At 47.3% G+C, this 23,613-nt stretch overlaps 1 protein-coding gene across 1 annotated transcript in view; it reads right to left on the minus strand.

Moving 5' to 3' along the window:
* Positions 1-23,613, minus strand: part of ZSCAN2 (zinc finger and SCAN domain containing 2) — a 47,104-nt gene that overhangs the window by 18,177 nt on the left and 5,314 nt on the right. The window contains 3 exon segments of the mRNA XM_066355460.1: positions 17,003-17,511; positions 22,061-22,447; positions 22,647-22,837. Coding sequence (XP_066211557.1) covers positions 17,003-17,405 — 403 coding nt within the window. The 5' untranslated portion in view covers positions 17,406-17,511; positions 22,061-22,447; positions 22,647-22,837.

The raw sequence follows: 23,613 nt of genomic DNA on the forward strand, positions 1-23,613 counted from the left end.
ATTTATTTATTTGTATTTTTCTGAAGCTGGAAACGGGGAAGAGACAGTCAGACAGACTCCCGCATGCGCCCGACCAGGATCCACCCGGCACGCTCACCAGGGGCGATGCTCTGCCCACCAGGGGGCGATGCTCTGCCCCTCTGGGGCGTCACTCTGCTGCGACCAGAGCCACTCTAGCGCCTGGGGCAGAGGCCAAGGAGCCATCCCCAGCGCCCGGGCCATCTTTGCTCCAATGGAGCCTTGGCTGCGGGAGGGGAAGAGAGAGACAGAGAGGAAGGAGGGGGCGTGGAGAAGCAAATGGGCGCTTCTCCTATGTGCCCTGGCCGGGGATCGAACCCGGGACTTCCGCACGCCAGGCCAATGCTCTACCGCTGAGCCAACTGGCCAGGGCTTTTCCTGATAATTTTTAAGGTTGAATTTATTTTGTATAAACTGAGAAGCAAAAACTTATTTTGGTGTAAGTTATGAAGTAGGGATCCAATTCTAGTTTTTTCAAAATAGTTAGACCACTTCCAAATACCACTCCATGGAATGGTTCTTGAATTGCCACAAGACCCTTATAGGTCAGCAGATAAAAGCCGCAGTTGTGGCTCAGTCTAAACCAGCGGTTCTTGCATTTTTCTTTTTTTTTCAGAAACAGAGAGAGAGTCAGAGAGAGGGATAGACAAGGACAGACAGACAGGAACGAAGATATGAGAAGCATCAATCATTAGTTTTTTGTTGCACACTGCAACACCTTAGTTGTTCATTGATTGCTTTCTCATATGTACCTTGACCGCAGGCCTTCAGCAGACCGAGTGACCCCTTGCTCGAGCCAGCGACCTTAGGTCCAAGCTGGTGAGCTTTTGCTCAAACCAGATGAGTCTGCACTCAAGCTGGCGACCTGGTGGTCTCGAACCTGGGTCCTCGGCATACCAGTCCGACGCTCTATCCACTGCGCCACCGCCTGGTCAAGTGGTTCTTGCATTTTTCAACCTTCAATATACTCTCCATTCCCATGCACAGCACATCCCAGTGGCTGTCCCCCTGCTTGGTCAGAGGCCTGCTCTTTCCCTCCCATGCTAGAACACATATCAGAATGAGTGTGAGGAAAACTGATGTCAATAAGGGGATAAACCTGAATTTAGTATAATTTGTAACAATAAAATTGGTTACTAACTACAATGCTTTAGCTGGGTCAGCTAAAAATTCTCCCAAAGCTCCTCCCACCTGATTGTGACACACTGTTGTGTCTCAACACCACAGTCAGAGGCAATGGTCTAAAATACAAAAGTGAGTGCTCGCTTCGGCAGCACATATACTAAAATACAGAAGTTAAGCCCTGGCCAGCTAGCTCAGTTGGTCAGAGCATCATCCTGATGTGCTAAGGTTGAGGGTTTGATCCCGTCAGTGCACATACAAGAATCAACCAATGAGTACATGGGCATTGATACAATGTTTCTGTCCCTTCTCTCTTCCTTTCTCTCTTTCAAAAAAACAACAACAAAACAAAAACCCAAAACAATCAATGAACATCTATTTATTCATTCTTTTAGATTTTATTTATTGATTTTGGAGAGAGGTGAGAAAGAGAGAGGGGGATAAGGAGAGTGAGAAAGAGCGGGAAGCATCTACTTGTAGTAGCTGCCTCCTGTATGTGCCTTGACCAGGCAAGCCCGGGGATTCAAACCAGCAACCTCAGCGTTCAGGTCAATGCTTTATCCACTGTACCATCACAGGTCAGGCAAGAAAAATGTAATCACATGAAATACAGAACTGTTTCATCCAGCTTGTGTTCAATTCCGGCTCTCCTACTCTATCTTGGCTTCCCCCATAGGAGTGCTGCCCTGCAAAGCCTTGTGGGAGCCTGATCCCACTGGAGTGCTGGGCACACTGTTCCCAGCTGAACTCTGGCTGCTTGAAAGACTGAGCACTGATAAAACAACAATGAGCTCTCTTATCAGTTTAAATGAATGTCTGCCAAACATTTTACATTATGATATTACAACTCTCTAAGAGTTCAAATACATAAGTGAACTCAAAGTGATTTTATTTTGAAGCTGAAAATCATAGCTTTAAAAGACATATACTTTCCACCTGACCAGGCGGTGGCGCAGTGGATGGACTGTCGGACTGGGATGCGGAGGACCAGGTTCGAGACCCCGAGGTCACCAGCTTGAGTGCAGGCTCATCTGGTTTGAGCAAGGCTCACCAGCTTGGACCCAAGGTCGCTGGCTCGAGCAAGGGGTTACTAGGTCTGCTGTAGCCTCCGGTCAAGGCACATATGAGAAAGCAATCAATGAACAACTAAGGTGTCGCAACAAAAAACTAATGATTGATGCTTCTCATCTCTCTCAGTTCCTATCTATACCTCTCTCTGACTCTCTGTCTCTGTAAAAAAAAAAAAAAGAAATATACTTTCCAACCCTCTAACACTCTCTATTCCCCTTCTTGTTAAAAAAAAAAGAATGTATTTGTTCATATGTTGTCATTAAGGGAACATTTTGCTAAGTTGCAAGCTCAAAGTAGGTAAACTTGCGGCCTGACCTGTGGTGGTGCAGTGGATAAAGCGTCACCTGGAAACGCTGAGGTTGATGGTTCAAAACCCTGGGCTTGCCTGGTCAAGGCACATATGGGAGTTGATGCTTCCTGCTCCCCCCCTCCCCTCTCTATAATGAATAAATAAAATCTTAAAAAAAAATAAAAAAGTAGATAAACTTGCTTGTGCCCCCAGAAAGCCAGGTGATGCTGGAGAGGTCGCTGTGACCCTTAGGCTCACCTGTTGGAAAACAGTAGATTTGAAGTTGACAATATTGATTTCTCTATAGATAGAAGAAGAATAAAAAAGAAAGACAGGTCCTTGCCTTCTGGGATTTTATAGGTTCCTAGAAAAAAATAAGACAAGTATTCACAGAAACAGAAAACAAGACGGGCTTGACCAGGATAGAGCATTGGCCTGGGATGCTGAGGGCCCACGTTTGAAACCCCAAGGTCACTGCCTTGAATGCAGGGTCACTGGCTTGAGTGTGGGATCACAGGCATGACACTATGGTTGCTGGCTTGAGCCCAAAGATCGCTGGCTTGAAGCCCACGGTCTCTGGCTTGAACCCAATGTTGCTGGTTTGAGCAAGGGGTTACTGGCTCAGCTGGTCAAGACATGTATGAGAAAGCAATCAATGAACAACTATAGTGCTGCAAGTATGAGTTGGTGCTTCTCATCTCTCTCCCTTCTGTCCCTGTCTGTCTCTCTCTCTCTAAAAGAAAAAGAAAACAAGATGGAATATGAGAAAAGGCCAAAAGAGAAGAATCAAAATGCTCTGGAGAGAAGACTTCCAGCAGAAATGATCCAAGATGCTCCCAGGTGGACGGAGCTGGGGCCAGGGAGGAGGGTCTGGAAGTAAGGACAACTTTATGGGGCTGGACTTGAAAGGTGTACACTCAAAGGATGACCAGGATGGGATACCACACAGGGATGGGATAAAGCCATTTCAGGTCAAAATTCAGGAGCAGAGGGGAATGCTAGAAAACACAGGCATGTTCAAGAAACAGCAAGACCAGGTCTGAGTGGAGCAGGAGCTGCAGCAAGTGGCCCAGGGAAAATCAGCTGCAGGGCCGTCTGAGCCAGGTCTCACGGGCCACAGGCTCCAAGCATAGCACTCGATTTGGAGACACTGGGGAACTCACGATGACTTTTCGCAGGAGAGTGACCAATCACTCAGGTAGGAGGAGCAGCTGTAATGAAGAGGAAAGGAGGAAGGCAGGTTCCCTTTGGAGGTTGCTGCAAGATTTCAGGTGAAATCCAAGAGCATTAATTACAGCTTAGGACTGAAATGTGGGAAACACTGAGAGAGAGCTTTACCTTAACCTGCTGATAGAGGTCCAATCTCAATTGAGATGATTAGATACTGTGGGCACCCACAGGTGCCTGTCAGTCAATATTTAACTGTACTAGATAAATGTGTCCAAGGTCCCGAGCTGTACAGAACAGAGGTCTTGAGTAAACGTTCAAGAAGGGATGAAGATAGTTGCAGAGGCTCCTCTGAGGAATCATGAGGAAGGTCAGGAGCATTTGTTAAACAAAGACCAATAAAGATGATCTCAAAGGCAGAGGCAGGAGTCAGAGGGCTGACAGGCACATCTCCCGGGTCCCAGGACCGAAGAAAGCACCAAGCCTCTGCAGTAAGCCAGGTAGAAGGGCTGTGGCAGGGGGCGTCTATAGTCCCCCGAGGCACCTGCTGAGACTCCACTTTCTGTTCTGTGACCTCCCCAACCCAACCACAATCCTAGAGGCCTCTCCCAGTCTGCAGCCCTGCTGGCCTCTCTGCGGTATCTGACTAAAGATCCTAACGTTTATTACAAACTTATCCCAGCCATCAGGAGGCAGGCGAAACAAGTGTTTAAATAGGGTAAGAGGTGCCCTGGCCAGATAGTTTGGGTGGTTACAGTCTTGTCCTGATATGAAGGGGTTGACGGTTTGATCCCCAGTCAGGGTACATACAGGAACAGATCGATGTGTCTGTCTCTTCTCTCTCTCCCTTCCTCTCTCTCTATAATCAATAAATTTTAGCCTGACCTGTGGTGGCACAGTGGATAAAGTGTCTACCTGGGACGCTGAGGTTGACAGTTCGAAGCCCTGGGCTTGCCTAGTCAAGAACATACAGGAAACAACTACTATAAGTTGATGCTTCCTGCATCTTCTCCCACCCCTCTTTCTCCTTCTCTCCCTCCCTCTCTCTCTCCTCTTTCTAAAAAATCAATAATTTAAAAATAGAATTAATTAAAAAATTAAAATCAATAAATAGGATGAGAGGTGTTTGTATTTTTTTAAATAGAAAGAGTAAAAATAAAAGTTACTTTTTTTTTTGTAGTGACAGAAAGGGAGATAGAGACGGACTCCTGCATTCACCCTGACAGGGATCCAGCCAGCAACCCTCATCTGGGGCCAATGCTCAAATCAACCAAGTTATCCTCTGCGTCCAGGGCCATCGCTCAAACCAATTGAGCCACTGGATACCAGAGAGGAAGCGAGAAGGGGGAGAGGGAGAGGGAGAGGGAGGGAGAGAAGCAGGTCACTTCTCATGTGTGTCCTGACCGGGGATCGAACCCAGGACGTCCGCATGCCAGGCTGACGCTCTATCCACAAAGCAATGGGTCAGGGCCAAAAGTTACTTTTCAAGGCTAAAGAAAACCAGGTACTTTAATTTAGACAAAACCTAGGATCTAGCCTGACCAGGTGGTAGTTCCATGGATAGAGAGAGCATTGACCTGGAATGCTAAGGACCCAGGTTCGAAACTGCAAGGTTGCCGGCTTGAGCATGGGCTCACCAGTTTGAGTGTAAGATCATAGACATGACCCCATGGTCGTTGGTTTGAGCCCAAAGGCCGCTGATTTGTAGGCCAAGGTCGCTGGCTTGCGTAAGGAGTCACTGACTTGGATGGAGCCTCCTGGTCAAGGCACAAATAAGAAAGCAATCAATGAACAACTAAACTGCCGCAACTAGAAGTTGATGCTTCCCATCTCTCTCCCTTCCTGTCTGTCCCAGTCTGCCTGCCTGTCTCTCTCTATTCTACCCCTCACTAAAAAAACAAAAAACAAAACAAAACAAAAATATCTAGGATCTACCCGACACATGTGGAAGCAAATACACTGGAATTTTAGTCCTAGATACACCACTTACCCACTGTGTGACTCCAAGTAAGGACTGCCTTGTTGCACTCCATGTCCTCATCTATAAAACGACAGCCCCATCCATCTCACAGGATTTTTTTTTTCTTTTATAGAGACAGAGAGAGAGAGTCAGAGAGAGGGAAAGATAGGGACAGATAGACAGGAACGGAGAGAGATGAGAAACATCAATCATTAGTTTTTTGTTGCGCGTTGAGACACCTTAGTTGTTCACTGATTGCTTTCTCATATGTGCCTTGACTGTGGGCCTTCAGCAGACTGAGTAACACCTTGCTCAAGCCAGCGACCTTGGGTCCAAGCTAGTGAGCTTTGCTCTAACCAGATGAGCCCGTGCTCAAGCTGGCGACTTCGGGGTCTCGAACCTGGGTCCTTCGCATCCCAGTCTGACGCTCTATCCACTACGCCACCACCTGGTCAGGCTCTCTCAGAATTTTTTTTTTTTTTTCTTCATTTTTCTGAAGCTGGAAACGGGGAGAGACAGTCAGACAGACTCCCGCATGCGCCCGACCGGGATCCACCCGGCACGCCCACCATGGGGCGACGCTCTGCCCACCAGGGGGCGATGCTCTGCCCATCCTGGGCGTCGCCATATTGCCACCAGAGCCACTCTAGCGCCTGGGGCAGAGGCCACAGAGCCATCCCCAGCGCCCGGGCCATCTTTGCTCCAATGGAGCCTTGGCTGCGGGAGGGGAAGAGAGAGACAGAGAGGAAAGTGCGGTGGAGGGGGTGGAGAAGCAAATGGGCGCTTCTCCTGTGTGCCCTGGCCGGGAATCGAACCCGGGTCCTCCGCACGCTAGGCCGACGCTCTACCGCTGAGCCAACCGGCCAGGGCTCTCTCAGAATTTTTAATGAGACATGTAAGGTGCCCACTGCAGGGTCACAATACGCCTTCAATGGCAGTCCCTTTCTCTGAAAGATGGCTCTACTTCTGTCTCCCAAGTCCCTGAAGGTTGTCACCACCTCTGCCATTTCCTTTCTTCTCTTCCCAGTCCTCTGAATCCTCCAGACAAGATGCTTCTGAGTTAGGTCACCTTTGTCTCAGTCCCCAACTGCATCCCCCCTTTCCAACTCCCCACCGGGAACTATCCCTCTGTGTTCCAGATGAGATGAACATGAGTTCAATGCTCAGACCCATGAGTTCAGACGCTGGCCTCATACTAGCTGCATGATCTCATGGGAGTCACAGAACTTCTCTCACTTAACTCACAAGGTGATGAAGTAATCTCGCTTTCTCCCAAGGTGCTAAATTTTCATGAGTTTTGCATATTGATGTATGGAAAAGAAAGGATCTTAACATGAATAATTTTTGGTAAAACTTACTTTCTTTAAAACAAAGAGACTTTTAGCAGAACTTACTTTTTCTGAAAAGACTCCCTATTCCTGGCCTTGAGGCTGGTTTCCCAGACTGTGCCTTGGGCTAGCTTTGCAAAGTTGCAGGTGTTCTCAGAATGTTTCTCCCCAAATTAACCCAATAGATAAACATTGTAAAGCTTGTTTCACTGCTGTTTTACTGCTATGCTTTCTCTCCTCCCCATCCCTCAATCAGTATGTAATTTCACCTATGAAATCTAATTCCAAACTGCAGTCAGAGCTGCACTGATTTGAAGGGCTTGGGCCTCCATGTGGTCCGCGCATGGCTAGCTAATAAAGGCTCCCTAATTACCTAATTTGGCTTCGTGACTGTGTGGCAAGACGTATGTTTCTCACTGTTCTGATACAACATATTATTGGAGGCCCCAGTGAGATAAGAGTCCCCTGCACTCATTTGACTTTTTGTCTTTGCAACACAAGCAGGGCGGCTGACCTCCTCGGCCAGGAGCAGAAACCCAGCAGGGGAGGTGCCACCTGAGATGTTCCAGGGCCCCGCTGGTCTTTTGTGTCTGGCCGACAGTCAGCCGCAATCAGCACGCCCATCCACCCATTTGGAGTCATCAAGAAAGCCTCCAGAGGTGAGTAGAGCAGATTTGCAATCTGCTCAATTTGTGGCTTGTCTGTGGCTAGGCTTCTGTACTATTGTGAACGAGGATCGGACGTGACTGCACTCACACAGTAGGCTCTCCAGTGCCAAGACATTGGTGGAGCGTTATTTGGAAGAGGGATCTTTGTGCTCTTGGGAGGGCAGTTGCTGGGACTGAGTCCCACCTCAAGCTTCCCAGGACACGTTTGGATTTGCTCTCATATGTTTGCCCTCTGCTTGTTTTGCCGCTTGTTTATTTTTACAGTATATCCTAAAAGACACCTCCTGGTTTGGTCCCTCTTTTGGGATCTCCTTCCTGCATTCTTCACTGGATAGAGGACCTTCATTTTCAAGGGTCCCTATCTGTTTTACTCTTGCCGAGATCTCGTTCTTCACTTTTGTTTGATATTCTGTCTCTGTGTTGAAAACCCCTGAGTGAATGTGTGAATAAAGAGCTCAGGTACCTAAGCCTGAGTTTCCAGTTTGTGGCTCTTCACAGGCACCCCTTTCCGTTTTGTCTGAAAGTTCTTTGTCCTTTGGTTCTCCAGGATATGATCCAATGGGGGACATTTTAGAAAACTGGCCCAAACCTAGGTTCTTTTTTTTTTTTTTTGTATTTTTCTGAAGCTGGAAACGGGGAGAGACAGTCAGACAGACTCCCGCATGCGCCTGACCGGGATCCACCCAGCACGCCCACCAGGGGCGATGCTCTGCCCACCAGGGGGCGATGCTCTGCCCCTCCGGGGCGTCACTCTGCCACGACCAGAGCCACTCTAGCGCCTGGGGCAGAGGCCAAGGAGCCATCCCCAGCGCCCGGGCCATCTTTGCTCCAATGGAGCCTTGGCTGCGGGAGGGGAAGAAAGAGACAGAGAGGAAGGAGGGGGGGTGGAGAAGCAAATGGGCGCTTCTCCTATGTGCCCTGGCCGGGAATCGAACCCGGGTCCCCCGCACGCCAGGCCAACGCTTTACCGCTGAGCCAACTGGCCAGGACCCAAACCTAGGTTCTTGATCCCTTTTGTGATCTTGGGAAGTTCATTGTACTCATATTGTTTGTAACAATGGGGAAAGGGCAAAGTCAGAGTCAAACTCCTCTTGAGTGTATGCTTAAGAATTTCAAGCCTGACCAGGCAGTGGCGCAGTGGATAGAGCGTCAAACTGGGGTGTGGAGGACCCAGGTTTGAGACCCTGAGGTTGCCAGCTTGAGCTCAGGCTCATCTGGCTTGGGCAAGGCTCACCAGCTTGAGCCTAAGGTCACTGGCTCGAGCAAAGGGTCACTCGGTCAGCTGTAGCCCCTGGTCAAGGCACATATGAGAAATCAATCAATGAACAACTAAAAAGCCGCAACAAAGAATCGATGTTTCTCATCTCTCTCCCTTCCTGTCTGTCTGTCCCTCTCTCTGACTCTGTGCCACAAAAAAAAGAATTTCAAAATTGGATTTTCTGATGATCGATGATTATGGTATAAAACTAAGCAAGGGGAGACTTTGAACTCTTTGTGAACTAGAATGGCCATCCTTTCGGGTAATGTGGCCCAAACTGGGCTCATTAGATCCTAGAGATGTCAGAGCTGTATGGAATGTAAAGCTAAGCCTCCGGGCCACCCAGACCAGTTCCCATACATAGATCAGTGGAGGGCTCTAGTGAGAACCCCCCTCCCTGGCTGAAAGGCTGTGCTGTCAGAGACAGTCATCATGTTTTGTTAGCAACAGTCCCAAAATTAGACAAGAATGTCCCTGTTTTACAAGCTGTTGAGGAAGATTCAGAATCGACCCTCCGTATCTTCCCCTCCGTCCGCTCCACCCGCCTAGAAGCCTCAGGCTCTAACAAGACTGTTGGAATCTGTGCTGTACACACATCACCCCACCTGGGACAACTGCCAGCAGCTTTCAGTTACTTTGTTTACTACTGAAGAGAGAGAAAGAATCAAATCAGAGGCAAGAAAAGCTGTCATGCTAGGGAGAGATGGCTGTGAGGAGGACCACCTTGATAAGGTGTTCCCCACTGTCCAGCCTGACTGGGACCCTAACGCTACTGCGGGACGGGAAGCTTTGAACACTCTTCACCAGCTTCTGTTAGCCGGGATCAGGGAGCTGCTAAGAAACCCATGAATTTGTCTCAGGTGTCCGACGTTATGCAGGGCCCCCAGGAAACTACCTCAGCTATCTTAGACTGCAAGAAGCTTACAGGATCTACATACACACCTTTAGACCCTGAAGCACCAGAGAATGCTAAGGCAGTTAAATTAGCTTTCGTGTCACAGGCTGCTCCAGATATCAGGAGGAAGCTACAAAAATTAGAAGGCTTCCCGGGGATAGGAATTTCCCAATTGCTAGAAGTAGCTCAGAAAGTTTATAATAACAGAGACTCCCTTGAGGAGAAACAGCCTAAGAAAATAACAAAGGTAGTTTTAGCTGTTTTAGAACACCAGAATAATAAGAAAAAAGGAAGCCTAAGTTAAGCAGAAATCAGTGCACTTATTGTAAAGAAAGACATTAGAAGAAAGACTGTCCAAAGCTGAAAGGAAAGTCACAGCAAACCCCAAGAATCCTTAATCTAAAGGAGGACTGACGGGGCAGGGTCCACACCTGTTAGCCTTTACAAGTAGGAGGCTGCCCGGCAGACTTCCTCACTAGCACCAGCGCCTCTCACTCTGTTCTCACTGCCCTCCTCCAACTGCTCTCAGGGGAACAGTATTCATATTAAAATACTGTTAGAAGTTGGTATTCTTGTTCCTTGCCAATCCCAATTGAATGCTCCTTTACTGCCTGTCCAGAAGCCAGGCACCAAGAACTATCATCAAACCCAGGACTTTCGGGAGGTAACTAAACGGGTTGAGACAATACACACAACTGTGCCTAACCCCTACACACTTTTAAGCCTGTTGTCACCGGACTTGAAATTTTACAGAGTTTTAGATTTGAAAGATGCTTTCTTCAGTATTCTCCTGGCCCCTGTAAGTCAGCCCATCTTTGCTTTCGAGTGGAATGACCCAGAGGCAGGCATTTAAAGACAACTAACCCGGACCAGATTACCACAGGGCTTCAAGAATTCACCCACCCTCTTTGATGAGGCACTACATCAGGACCTGCTCGCCTTCCGCCAGGAACATCCAAATGCACGCTGCTACAGTACTTAGATAATTAGCTTCTAGCTGTGGAAAAGGAGGTAAGCTGCTGCATAGCCACTGAGGGACTTTTACAAACACTGCAGATTCTGGGGTACTGGGTGTCAGCTAAAAAGGCACAACTCTGCACCTCCAAGGTGGCCTATCTAGGCTACCACATTGAGGCAGGGAAGCATACTCTCTCCTCCAGTCGTATAGAGGCCATCCTTCGAATTCCAACCCCCACTAGCAAGAGACAAGTCCGAGAATTTCTCGGGGCAGTTGGATATTGCAGGTTTTGGATCCCTAGGTTTGCAGAGATAGCCACGCCTTTATACTCCGGTACAGCAGGAACCCAAGAGTTAATCTGGACAGATAAGGAACAAGAAGCTTTTGAAACCCTCAAGAAAGCCCTCCTGAGGCCCCTGCCCTGGCTTTGCCACACATTACCAATCCTTTCCAGCTCTTTGTTCACAAAAGCAAGGGAATAGCAAAAGTGGTTCTGACCCAAACTTTAGGGCCATGCGCAGGCCTAATTCTTGTCCTCTCTAAGCGGCTAGGCCTTGTTGCATCTGGATGGCCAAACTGTCTCAGAGCCATAGCAGCCACTGCCATACTAGTGAAGGAGGCAGATAAACTAACCATGGGCAAAAACTGTTCCTGACAGTTCCACATGCAGTAGAGACTTTGCTTAGAGAACTCCAGAAAGGTGGATGTCTAATGCTAAAATCACACATCAAGCCCTGCTCATAGATCAACCTCACATTAAGTTTGTCCAGATGCATGCTATCAACCCAGCAAGCCTGATGCTGACGAAGAAATAAGCATCCCCTTGCATGACTGCTCTGAGGTGCTAGACTCTGTTCAAACTGCAAGACCAGACCTTACTGATGTACCTCTATTTAATGCAGAAGTACAGCTATTCACTGATGGCAGCAGTTTTGTCCTAGATAGGGTTCAACATGCTGGAGCGGCTGTAGTAATTCCTGATGAGACCATATGGCCCAAGCCTTGCCCACGAGACCTTGGTTCAGCAGGCAGAACTTATCGCTCTCACCCAGGCATTGAGGTGGGCCAAAAGAAAGAAGGTCAACATTTACCCTGACAGTAGGTACGATTTTGCTACTGCCCATGTTCATGCGGCAATCTATAAGGAGAGAGGATTCCTGACATCTGACATCTGCTGGTAAGGACATTATAAACAAAGAAGAAATTTTAGCTTTACTAGAAGCCATTTGGGTGCCAGAAACTGTAGCTCTCATTCATTGCCCAGGACACCAGCAAGGGGACTCAATAGTGGCAAAAGGAAATCAGGCAGCAGATAAGGCAGCCAAAGAAGTCGCTCTAAAACCAGTAGGGCCTTTAGAAATCTCAGTAACTTTACCAGAACACTTGTTGCCAGAGATGCCTTTTTATAACCAACTAGAGGAGCTTTCCCAGGTAAACATTAGGAGATAGGTTTTATTAAGATAAAGCTGCCAGCACAGGGATATAAGTATCTATTAGTCTTTATTGACACCTTTTTAGGATAGGTAGAGGATTTTCCTACTAGAAATGAGACTGCAATAACAGTTGTTAAGAAACTACTATATGAAATTATTCCCAGATTTAGCTTGCCCATTAATATTGGGTCTGATAATAGGCCTGCATTTGTATCTAAGGTCTCATAGCTAGTAGGAAAGGCACTCAACATTAATTAGAAGTTACATTGTACTTACAGGCCTCAGAGCTCAGGACAAGTTGAAAGAATGAACCAAACTCTGAAAAAAGTCCTAACTAAATTCATTTTAGAAACTGGTAAAAACTGGCCCTGGCCGGTTGGCTCAGCGGTAGAGCGTCGGCCTAGCGTGCAGAGGACCCGGGTTCGATTCCCGGCCAGGGCACACAGGAGAAGCGCCCATTTGCTTCTCCACCCCTCCGCTGCACTTTCCTCTCTGTCTCTCCCTTCCCCTCCCGCAGCCAAGGCTCCATTGGAGCAAAAAAGTTAGCCCGGGCGCTGGGGATGACTCTGTGGCCTCTGCCTCAGGCGCTAGAGTGGCTCTGGTCGCAACATGGCGACGCCCAGGATGGGCAGAGCATCGCCCCCTGGTGGGCAGAGCATCGCCCCTGGTGGGCGTGCCGGGTGGATCCCGGTCGGGCGCATGCGAGAGTCTGTCTGACTGTCTCTCCCTGTTTCCAGCTTCAGAAAAAATGGAAAAAAAAAAAAAAAAAGAAACTGGTAAAAACTGGACTGATTTACTCCCCCTAGTTTTGTTAGAAGCTAAATACAACCTTTACTGGAAAAACCTCACCCCCCACAGAATTGTATTAGGCAGGGAGACCCCTTCTCCCTAGGCTCCCTTGAAGACCCCCTCAGAGACGATCCCACCAACCCCTGTGAGCTGACCCTAAGAAGGACAACATGCTCTGCTTCAGCCACAAACCAGAAGCTGGATGGTCTACGAAGCCTGCGGAAGCTCGCCATGGGTCTCTTTCATAAATGAACTTTGGGAAGGGGGGAGCTCGGGTCAGGGGAAGGCCAGAGGGAGTCATCTTAAATTTTAACATATGTACCGCTGCAGGTCATGCAGAAAGGGGCTATAAGTCCCTTCGCTAAGAGAGAAGCTACAAGGAAAATGAAAGATATATATATACTCAAAGCTACCCCTGTAAAGTAACCTATAAATATTAATCATGTATCTGACAAGCTACTTAGAGGGAGGACATCTCTAAAAAGAAGCATATTTTAAAGAAAATTGCTTATTGCTAACATAAGTTGTCACTAAATGTTAAGATCTTTAAAAATTAAGAGTTCTGATTAAAAAGGGATTGTATAGTTTTGATAACAGAAGGTGTAAGGTATAAATGTACTTTTAAGAAAAAAAAGAGAAAAAGTTGTTATAAAAGCTAGTTATTTCTGAACAGATAAGAAAGTTCATGAAAGCTCAGGGTTTATGTAAGTTGCAGAAGGTTTCTGCAGGCTGTAAGCAGTTTGTACAAAGAGAAAAGAAAACAGGTTTAGGGAACAGAATAAGCCTTATTATATATTCTAGCAAATGTTATGTCTCAAGTTTATTTGTATAAAAGAAATAGTTTTACAAAATAGAAGAGGCTTAGATTAACTTTTCCTTCAACAAGGTAGCTTATGCACAGCTTTAAGGGAAACTTGTTTCTATGCTAATAATTCTAGTGTAATTAAAGAAAGCCTATGTTTAGTTAGGGCAAACATAGAAAAAAAAAGAATTTAAACAGTTAAGCGAATTGGTTCCAAAGAATGTTGAATTGGTCACCATGGCTCACTACTCTTTTGTCTGCAGCAATTGGTCCTCTTACTTTAATTTTAACTTGTCTTATAGTAGGACCATGTTTAATTAATTTTACAACACGATTTGTTTGAGAAAGGATGAACTCTATCAAATTAATAGTAATCAAAAATCAATACAGGCCCTGGCCGGTTGGCTCAGCGGTAGAGCATTGGCCTGGCGTGTGGGGGACCCCGGTTCGATTCCCGGCCAGGGCACATAGGAGAAGCGCCCATCTGCTTCTCCACCCCCGCCCCCTCCTTCCTCTCTGTCTCTCTCTTCCCCTACCGCAGCCGAGGCTCCACTGGAGCAAAGATGGCCCGGGCGCTGGGGATGGCTCCTTGGCCTCTGCCCCAGGCACTAGAGTGGCTCTGGTCGCGGCAGAGCATCGCCCCCTGGTGGGCAGAGCGTCGCCCCTGGTGGGTGTGCCGGGTGGATCCCGGTCGGGCGCATGCGGGAGTCTGTCTGGCTGTCTCTCCCCGTTTCCAGCTTCAGAAAAATACAAAAAAAAAAAAAAAAAAAGAAAAAAATCAATACACACCAATACAAGAAGATAGCAATGAAAATAAAAAAGAATCAATGATTTGATTAAAATTTAATTAAAACCAGTAGGGAATGAAGTGTGGAAAAGAAAAGCTCTTAATGAATAATTTTTGGCAAAACTTACTTTCTCTGAAACAAAGAGACTTTTAGCAGAACTTACTTTTTCTCCCTATTCCTGGCCTTTAGGCTGGTTTCCCAGACTGTGGCCTTGGGCTAGCTTTGCAAAGTTGCAGGTGTTCTCAGAATGTTTCTCCCTGAATTAACCCAATAGATAAACACTGCAGTTTTACTGCTATGCTTTCTCTCCTCCCCTTTCCTCAGTCAGTATGTAATTCTGCCTATGAAACCTAATTCCAAACTGCAGTTGGAGCTGCACTGATTTGAAGGGCTTTGCCTCTGTGTGGTCCGTGCCCATAGCTAGCTAATAAAGGCTCCCTAATTACCTAATTTGGCTTTGTGATTGTGTGGCAAGATGTTTGTTTCTCGCTGTTCCAATACAACATATTAGATGCTAGGCATACAGTCTGGCCCACAGAAACGGATCGATAAATGCTAGCTATTGTTTCCGAGTTCTTCTTCACACGTGCCCAATCACCTCCTTGTGCCCTGCCGACCCCACCTTGGGCTGACCCCTGTACACCTGATGTCTAAGTGGCTTTCTGGCTGCTCTCCTACCTCCAGCCTCTCCCTTCTCTAATCAAACCCACATCCTGTTGCCAAACTCGGCTTCCTCCCATGCCCCTTGGGCTCCAGTTCAAAAACCTGCTGAGGCCAATGACAGTAAGTCTGAGCCTCCACCCACCCTCCCCCCAAGCTCTACTTCCTACCACTTCCTAAACACATACTTTCCACTCCTCAATCAGCCAGCCTTGCTTACTGTCACTTGAACTATGCCATGATGATCCACCCTTCTGAGCCTCTGCTTAGCACAGCTCCTCTGGGAGGCCACCCCGTCTGCCTGCCCCGCACCTTTCCAAATTTTCCCCCCAGCCTGCGACTCCGGCTCAAGTTCCACATCCTCCACGAAGCCTCTCTGACCTCTCCTCTCCCACAGTCCTCACAGCACACAGGCAGCCCTTTCCCTTGGGTCCTGAAGCAGCCCCAGGGGCACAGGGAGATTGGAAGTAAACATCTGGAAATCAAGGGAGTCCAGCTGACAAGTGAAGAGCAGGATGGAGGGAAGAGTAGTTACACGGCATACCCAGGTCCCACAGTATATTAATAATATAAAAGACAAATACATCAACTGCTATAAAGAACTCAGATTTGTAATTCCTCCTCTAAGAGCCCAGCATTACTGCCTACTGGTTTTAGTGCAGTGGATTGAGCACTGGCCCAGGACACTAAGGGCACCGGTTTGAAACCGCGAGGTCGCTGGCTAGAGCACAAGCTCATTGGCTTGAGCGTGGGGTCACCGGCATGAGTGCAGGATCATGGACATGATCCCAAAGTCTCTGGCTAGAGCTCAAAGTTGTTGGCTTGAGCCCAAGTTCACTGGCTTGAGTCCCCAGTTAAGACACGTATGAGAAGCAATCAATAAAACAACTAGAGCTACTATGAGTTGATGCTTCTCATCTCTCTCCTCCCCCTCTCCTTTCTAGTCTCTCCCTCTCTCTAAAAAAAAAAAAAAGAGTCCAGCATTACTTTGTGCCACAGAAAGTCCCTAGTATTAGCTGGCTTACTTGTCATTCATCTTGGTTTCATAAAAATAATCACATTTTAAAAATAGGATTTGGTTTTGCTAGACCCATGGCAGCACAGTGGATAAAGTGTGGACCTGGAACACCAAGGTCGCCGGTTTGAAACCCTGGGCTTGCCTGGTCAAGGCACATATGGGAGTAGATGCTTCCTGCTCCTCCCCCCTTCTCTCTCTCAGTCTCTTTTCTCTAAAATGAATACATAAAATCTTTAAAAAAAAAAAAAAAAAGATTTGGTTTTTCTAACTGCTGGAACTCCACAAATATCTGGATGTTTATTGTACAACCAAGTGAAGGCACCATGGGGTGAATTATAGGGTTTTCAGCCCCTCCCCCAAACCTCCACCAGGTTCCCAACCACTCTGAGTAAACACAGAAGGATAAACCACGCTGGCCCTGCCAGGTGGCTCAGATGGCGAGAGCATCCTCTTCATACACCAAGGTTGTGGGTTTGCTCCCATGTTAGGGCACATACAAGAGTCAACCAATGAATGAATCAATAAGTGGAACAACAAATCAATGTTTTTCTTTCTCAGATAAATAAAAATTAAAAATAAAATAGTTCCAATACTCTTCCTCTAAGCCCCTTCTACACTAAAATTCTGTAACTTTCACTGCACCCCAGGGACTTTAAAAAGGTGACAATATGCTGATTTTATGCAGACAGAGTAGAGGAATGGGGCTGTCCCAAACTCTGTCTTCTCCTCTACCTGGGAGGGTGCTCCCAGCCTCGCCCTAGGAGTTTCGGCATCTTACCACTGTCCTGCAGGGTCTGGGTCAAGTCTTCTACCAGGGCCACTGCCTCCTCGCTGTTTTCGGGCCTATGCTCTTGCAGCCAGGCCTGAATTTCCCTTGGCATCAAGGTCAGCATCTGCTCCTTGGTGTGCACCTCTGGCCTCAGCCAACGCCGACAGAGCTCTCGCAGGCGGCCGAGCGCACCCGGTGGTCCTCCAGCGACCTCCTCACAGTGGCGGCTTTTGCCAGCACTCTGGGGAAAGGACTCGGACTCAGGGCCATCCTCCTGCAGCACAGCCTCCTGCACCCAAGAGTCATCCTCTAGGATCATGGTGGTGACCTCCTCCATTTGTCTGTCTTCCTCTTGAGGTAGCTGGACCAAGGGACTCAGGGGAGTGGTTACTCTCGGCACCTCTGCAGCCATCACTTCTGTTCTCGGGACACTTGGGCTTCTAGCTTTAACTTCAGTCTTCTCCAGCCAGGCCCTCTGAGAAGACACCTCCCTCCTAAAATTTCAACAAGTAGCCCAGCTGAGAAATGAGAAACAGAATTAAAAATTAGAAAAGAAAGGTTCTTAGCATAAGTAACTTTTAGCAGAACTTACTTTCTCTAAAACAAAGAGACTTTCAGCAGAACTCACTTTTTCTAAAAGACTCCCTACCTCTGGCCTTGAGGCTGGTTTCCCAGGCTGTAGCCTTAGGGCTAGTTTTACAAGGTTGCAGATGCTCCCAGAATGTTTCTCCCTGAATTAATCTTATAAACGTTGTAAAAGAGCTTGTTTCACTGCTTTGTTTTACTGCTAGGCTTCCCCTCCTCCCCAAAACCCAATCAGTGTGTAATTTTGTCTTTAAAAGTTGACTTCAGCCTGACCAGGCGGTGGCGCAGTGGATAGAGCGTCGGACTGAGATGCGGAAGGACCCAGGTTTGAGACCCGAGGTCGCCAGCTTGAGCGCAGGCTCATCTGGTTTGAGCAAGGCTCACCTCAAGCAAGGGGTTACTCGGTCTGCTGAAGGCCCATGGTCAAGGCACATATGAGAGAGCAATCAATGAACAACTAAGGTGTCACAACGAAAAACTGATGATTGATGCCTCTCATCTCTCTCCGTTCCTGTCTGTCCCTATCTGTCTCTCTCTCTGTCACTGTAAAGATAAATAAAATTAAAAAAAAAAAAAAAAAAAGTTGACTTCAAACTGTGTTCGGGGCTGCATGATTGGAATGACTTAGGTCTCTGCACCGGCTTTGAATAAGACTCCTTTAAAACTGAACTTTGGTGTGGAGTCTGTATACTCTCACTGGTTCTGCTACAACAGAATCAATAAGCAAACTGTCCTAAAACGATCTAACTCACAGCAGCCCAGGTCAGGCCGCCATTATGATTCTCATATTGCAAATCAGCACAAGTTTCCTGTCTCTCTTAAGGAAAAAGTGGCTTATTTCTGAAAACCTATTTCTCTCTACGGCAGGAGAAGAAGAATCATAAACACAAAATTATATAGCATTTTTCTTTCCAAAAGCCAAAGCATGAGTGTAAGAAATTCAAAGCCCTTGCGAAAATCCAGGGCTGAGTTATCCTGCCCTAAACTCAATTCAGATTTGCTGCCGAGTGAGTGGCCTTGACCTGACTTACTCAACCTCACTGACCACCACAAAGTAGAGATAATAACACCCATCCTTCTTATCTTACAGGGATTCTCAAGTATTAGCAATGGATCAGATATCAAGAGACTTTGAGCCTCACTATACAGAAGACAATTTCTCAACAGCATTATTACCATATTTTAATATATGAAGTTTTAAAATGTTCATACTTGTTGCATCCACCAGGCACGAGAACAAACGTCGGAGACTTTCAGGGGTTTAGATCTTAACTTTATTGGCCAAGTTTAACCTGCGCAGGGACGAAATCTCAAGGTGTCCGGAGACACTGTACCCACAAGGGGCTGCAAATGAGAGTCGTGCCTGGAGCTTACAACTAGGTCCTTATATATCCTAAGTGAGCAAGCATTATACAGAAGCAGATGTGGCAGTTAGCTATTCACTAGGGAGGTCATGTGCAGCATAGCAACAGGGGAAGGGTATAGCTCAGTGGAGAATTTCAAACATAAACTTTTTTTTTTTTTTTTTTAGATTTTATTTATTCATTATAGAGAGGAGAGAGAGAGAGAGAGAGAGAGAAGGGAGGAGCAGGAAGCATCAACTCCCATATGCGCCTTGACCAGGCAAGCCCAGGGTTTCGAACCGGCAACCTCAGTGTTTCCAGGTTGACGCTTTATCCACTGCGCCACCAAGGTCAGGCCAAACATAAACTTCTGATAAGGGTCTCTGACTCATAGAATGCAGGATGTTTGCTCAACTTTGTGCTGAACTCTTTGTTCTCGGCCTCACAGGGACCTTGTCAGCACTTCCCTGTTCCTGTTTTTCTAAGAGTTAGACTCTGGCAGCCACAGCACACTTCCTTGAACCTAACAATACTCAGTGATATGGCCTTGGCCCCTCATGAATTTATCTTTTATAACTATATTTCAAAGAAAAATTTATTTGGAAGAACATCCAACCATAGCATTCTTTCTGACTGCAAAAAAATTGACATGTTAAAAATCCAGCAGCAGCCTGACCTGTGGTGGCGCAGTGGATAAAGTGTCGACCTGGAAATGCTGAGGTCGCCGGTTTGAAACCCTGGGCTTGCCTGGTCAAGGCACATATGGGAGTTGATGCTTCCAGCTCCTCCCCCCTGTCTCTCTCTCTCCTCTCTCTCTCTCTCTCTCTCTGTCTCCCTCTCTCTCCTCTCTAAAATGAATAAATAATAATAAAAAAAATCCAGCAGCAGGGGAATGGTTAATAAATTATGGCAAATGAGTACTATAAAATGTATTAAAAACTATGCTGGAGCCCTGGCCAGTTGGCTCAGCGGTAGAGCGTCGGCCTAGCGTGCGGAGGACCCGGGTTCGATTCCCGGCCAGGGCACACAGGAGAAGCGCCCATTTGCTTCTCCACCCCTCCGCCGCGCCTTCCTCTCTCTCTCTCTCTTCCCCTCCCGCAGCCAAGGCTCCATTGGAGCAAAGATGGCCCGGGCGCTGGGGATGGCTCTGTGGCCTCTGCCTCAGGCGCTAGAGTGGCTCTGGTCGCAACATGGCAAAGCCCAGGATGGGCAGAGCATCGCCCCCTGGTGGGCAGAGCATCGCCCCATGGTGGGCATGCTGGGTGGATCCCGGTCGGGAGCATGCGGGAGTCTGTCTGACTGTCTCTCCCCGTTTCCAGCTTCAGAAAAATGCAAAAAAAAAACAAAACTATGCTGATGCCTGGCCTGTGGTGGCGCAGTGGATAGTGTTGGCCTGGAATGCTGAGGTTGCCAGTTTGAAACCCTAGGCTTGCCAGGGTAAGGCACATATGACAAGCAATCAACAAACAACTAAAGTGAAGCAACTATGAGTTGATACTTCTCGTTCCTCCCCTTCCCCCTGTAAAAAAATCAATAAATAAAATCTGGCCCTAACCCACTGGCTCAGTGGTAGAGTGTTGGCTGGGCATGTTGATGCCCCAGCCCCGGGGTTTGAATCCCAGTCAGGACACACAGGAGAGGTGCCCATCTGTTTCTCCCCCTCTCCCCCTCACTTCTCTCTCTCTCTCTCTTCCCCTCCCACAGCCATGGCTCAATTGGAGCAAGTTGGCCCTGGGTGCTGAGGATGGCTCCATAGCCTCAGCCTCAGGCTCTAAGAGAACTTGGTTGCAATGAAGCAATGCCCCACATAAGCAGAGCATTGCCCCCTAATGGGTTTGCCTGGTGAATCCCAGTGGGGCACATGTGGGGAATCTGTCTCTCCCCTCCTCTCACTGAATAATAAATAAATAAATAAATAAATAAATAAATAAAATCTTCTTTTAAAAAAAATCTATGCTAATATAATAATGGCTACTTTGGGAGGTATTGACTGAGAAGGAGCTGAAAGGAGATTTTGGGGGGTGTTGAGAATGTCCTATATTTTGATTTGACAATGGTTGCATGAGAGCATATGTATGAAATTTAAGATTTGTGCACTCTGCTGTATGTATTTTTAAATATTTTTAAAATTGTGCTGACAAAGGCCCTGGCCAGGTGGCTCAGTGGATAAAGCATCAACCCAGAGCACCAGTGGCTGTGGGTTCAACCCCTGGTCAGGGCACAGAGAAGAAGCAATCAATGAGAGCACTACTAAATGGAACAACTTAAGTGAAACAAGGATTTGGTGCTTCTCTCTCTCCCTGCCTCTTTCTCTCTCTCTCAAATCAATGGCAAAAAAATTTTAAATTATTCTGAGAAAGATTATTCATTATTAGTGATTTAAGATAATCACTAATAATGTAAAAATTAGGGATGAAAACAAAACCAGCAACATCTTAAAACCATAGATACAATATGACCCCAATTCCCTTTAAAAATGAACATACACAAGGAAAAAAAAGATCTGGACCGAAATCCTGCAAGACACTGAAAGCTGTGAAATTACAAATTACTTAAATACTATAAACGCAATAAAAATTATTTTACAAGATTATTACTATACCATAAAGACTCAGATAACAACCCCCCCCCCAATAAAAAAGGAAAAAAGGGGGTAAGAAAAACTTTCTTAACAGAATAAAAATGCTAGTGGGAAAACCGAAGTTCCCAATGTGTATTTACAATGACTAGAAGAATCACAGGGATAACAGAACTCTTACCCTTAAGGAACCCTGGAAAACTGTTCCTAGTAAGTTAATGTTCTGTGTGACCCGAGGCAAGTAAGACACGCCCCCTCTGAGCTCAGTTTCCCCATGTGTAAAATGAGGAGCTGCGCGGGATGTCGTCCAGTGTGCTTCCAGTGCAAATCCTGCAGCCGCTGTTGGGTGTGCAAGGAGCTCATCGACAAGAGCAGAGCCCGGGTGAGTTCGCAGAGGGAACCAACGCGTAAACCGGAACCGCCTGGGTCCGCGAGCCACGGACAGCGCCCCCGACGCCCCTCCCCCAGCAGGCTGCCAGCACTGGCTCCAGGCCCGTTATTCCCACGCCTCACGGTACTCCCCTGAGCCGCGAGGCTCCAGGCCTGTCTCTCCGGGCTTACCTCTCTGGAGACCAAATCCTGCTCCGACGGCGGCTTCCCGTGCAAAGGGGCCCCGCGCAGGGCACAGTCCCTCCAGAGTCACAACGGCTCGGACCAGAGGGGCACCGAGAACAATGGACGGGAGCGACCCGCCCCCAGCGCGCTCATTGGCTACCGAGAACGCCCGCTGGAACTCTGCTTTCCTGTTGGTGGATACATCGCCCAGCCAGAGGCGGGTAGGAGACTAAGCCGAAGGCATTGTGGGTGATGAAGTCCATCTACGCAGACGGCCAGTCCGCCGGCCTGGGAGCGGGGTTTGGGCTTGATAGCCAGGGCAGAACCCGTGGGCCAGAGGCAGAAAATCAATGGACTGGACGTCAGGACCCCCGTGTTGGCCAGAGCTGTGACCTGTAACAGGTCATTTACACTCTTTAAGGCTTCCTATAATTATAAAAAGAAAGTTGGAGGGAGTTGAAGGTCCTTTTCAGCTCTGACTCGTGTGGCAATTGTTAGGTCCCTCGACAGCAAACAGCAGCCACAGAAGAGTAAGAGCCCCCTGTCGCCTCAGCCCCAACCTGCAGATGCTTGAACCTGGCTTTGCACACACCTTTGTTTTCACACGTGGTATTCCTGCATGTGGAGGAAAGCCCTGTTCCACCTCTACTGACAGGAACGTCTATCTCTGTCTGCAACTCCCCAGGGAGACACTACCCTCTCAGCACACCTTCGACAGATCTCAGCAGTAAGAAGTGAGTGTGGGAGGTAGGCCTCTGTCGTGGTATTCTCACTCTTGATGTTCTTGAGAAAGCTGCCCCGACGCTGTGTGACAAGAAAAAACTGCCTGGAAGTCCAAGACGGAAAATATAAGAACGGAGAGAAAGACATCTTTAAAGATTGTTGATAGAACAATTGTGTATGGTTTGTACAGAGCAATTGATGACTACATTGAAATTAAGCAAAGAGACTTCCAGCAGAACTTACTTTTTCTAAAAGACTCGCTATCCCTTGCCTTGAGGCTAGTTTTGCAGGCTATGGCCTTGGACTAGTTTTGCAAGGTTGCAGATGTACCTCGAGTGTTTCTCCCTGAATTTATCTTATAGATAAACATTGTAAATGAGTTTGTTTCACTGCTTTTGTTAAATTGGAACAGCCATAGATGTTTGCCACACAATTAAGTAGTCAATTAAGGAGTCTTTATTTCAAAAGCCAGCAACCTATGACCAACTAGCGTTCCAAAAACTCACAGCCCCAAACACAGTCAGGAGCAAGTTTTTAAAGGCAAGATTATATTTTGGCCAGGATATGGGGAGGAAGGGAAGCCTTGCAGTAAAACAAAGCAGTGAAACAGGCTCTCTTACAATGTTTATCTATAAGATTAATTCAGGGAGAAACATTCTGGGAACATGTGCAACGTTGCGGAACTATCCAGGGCCATAGCCTGGGAAAGCAGCCCCAAGGCCAGGGGTAGGGAGTCTTTTAGAAAAAGTAAGTTCTGCTGAAAAGTCTCTGTTTTAGAGAAAGTAAGTTCTGCCAAAAGTTACTCATGCTAAGAGCCTTTCTTTTCTACATTTCAT

This window comes from Saccopteryx leptura, chromosome 13, assembly GCF_036850995.1.
Source record: "Saccopteryx leptura isolate mSacLep1 chromosome 13, mSacLep1_pri_phased_curated, whole genome shotgun sequence".
NCBI lineage: Eukaryota > Metazoa > Chordata > Mammalia > Chiroptera > Emballonuridae > Saccopteryx > Saccopteryx leptura.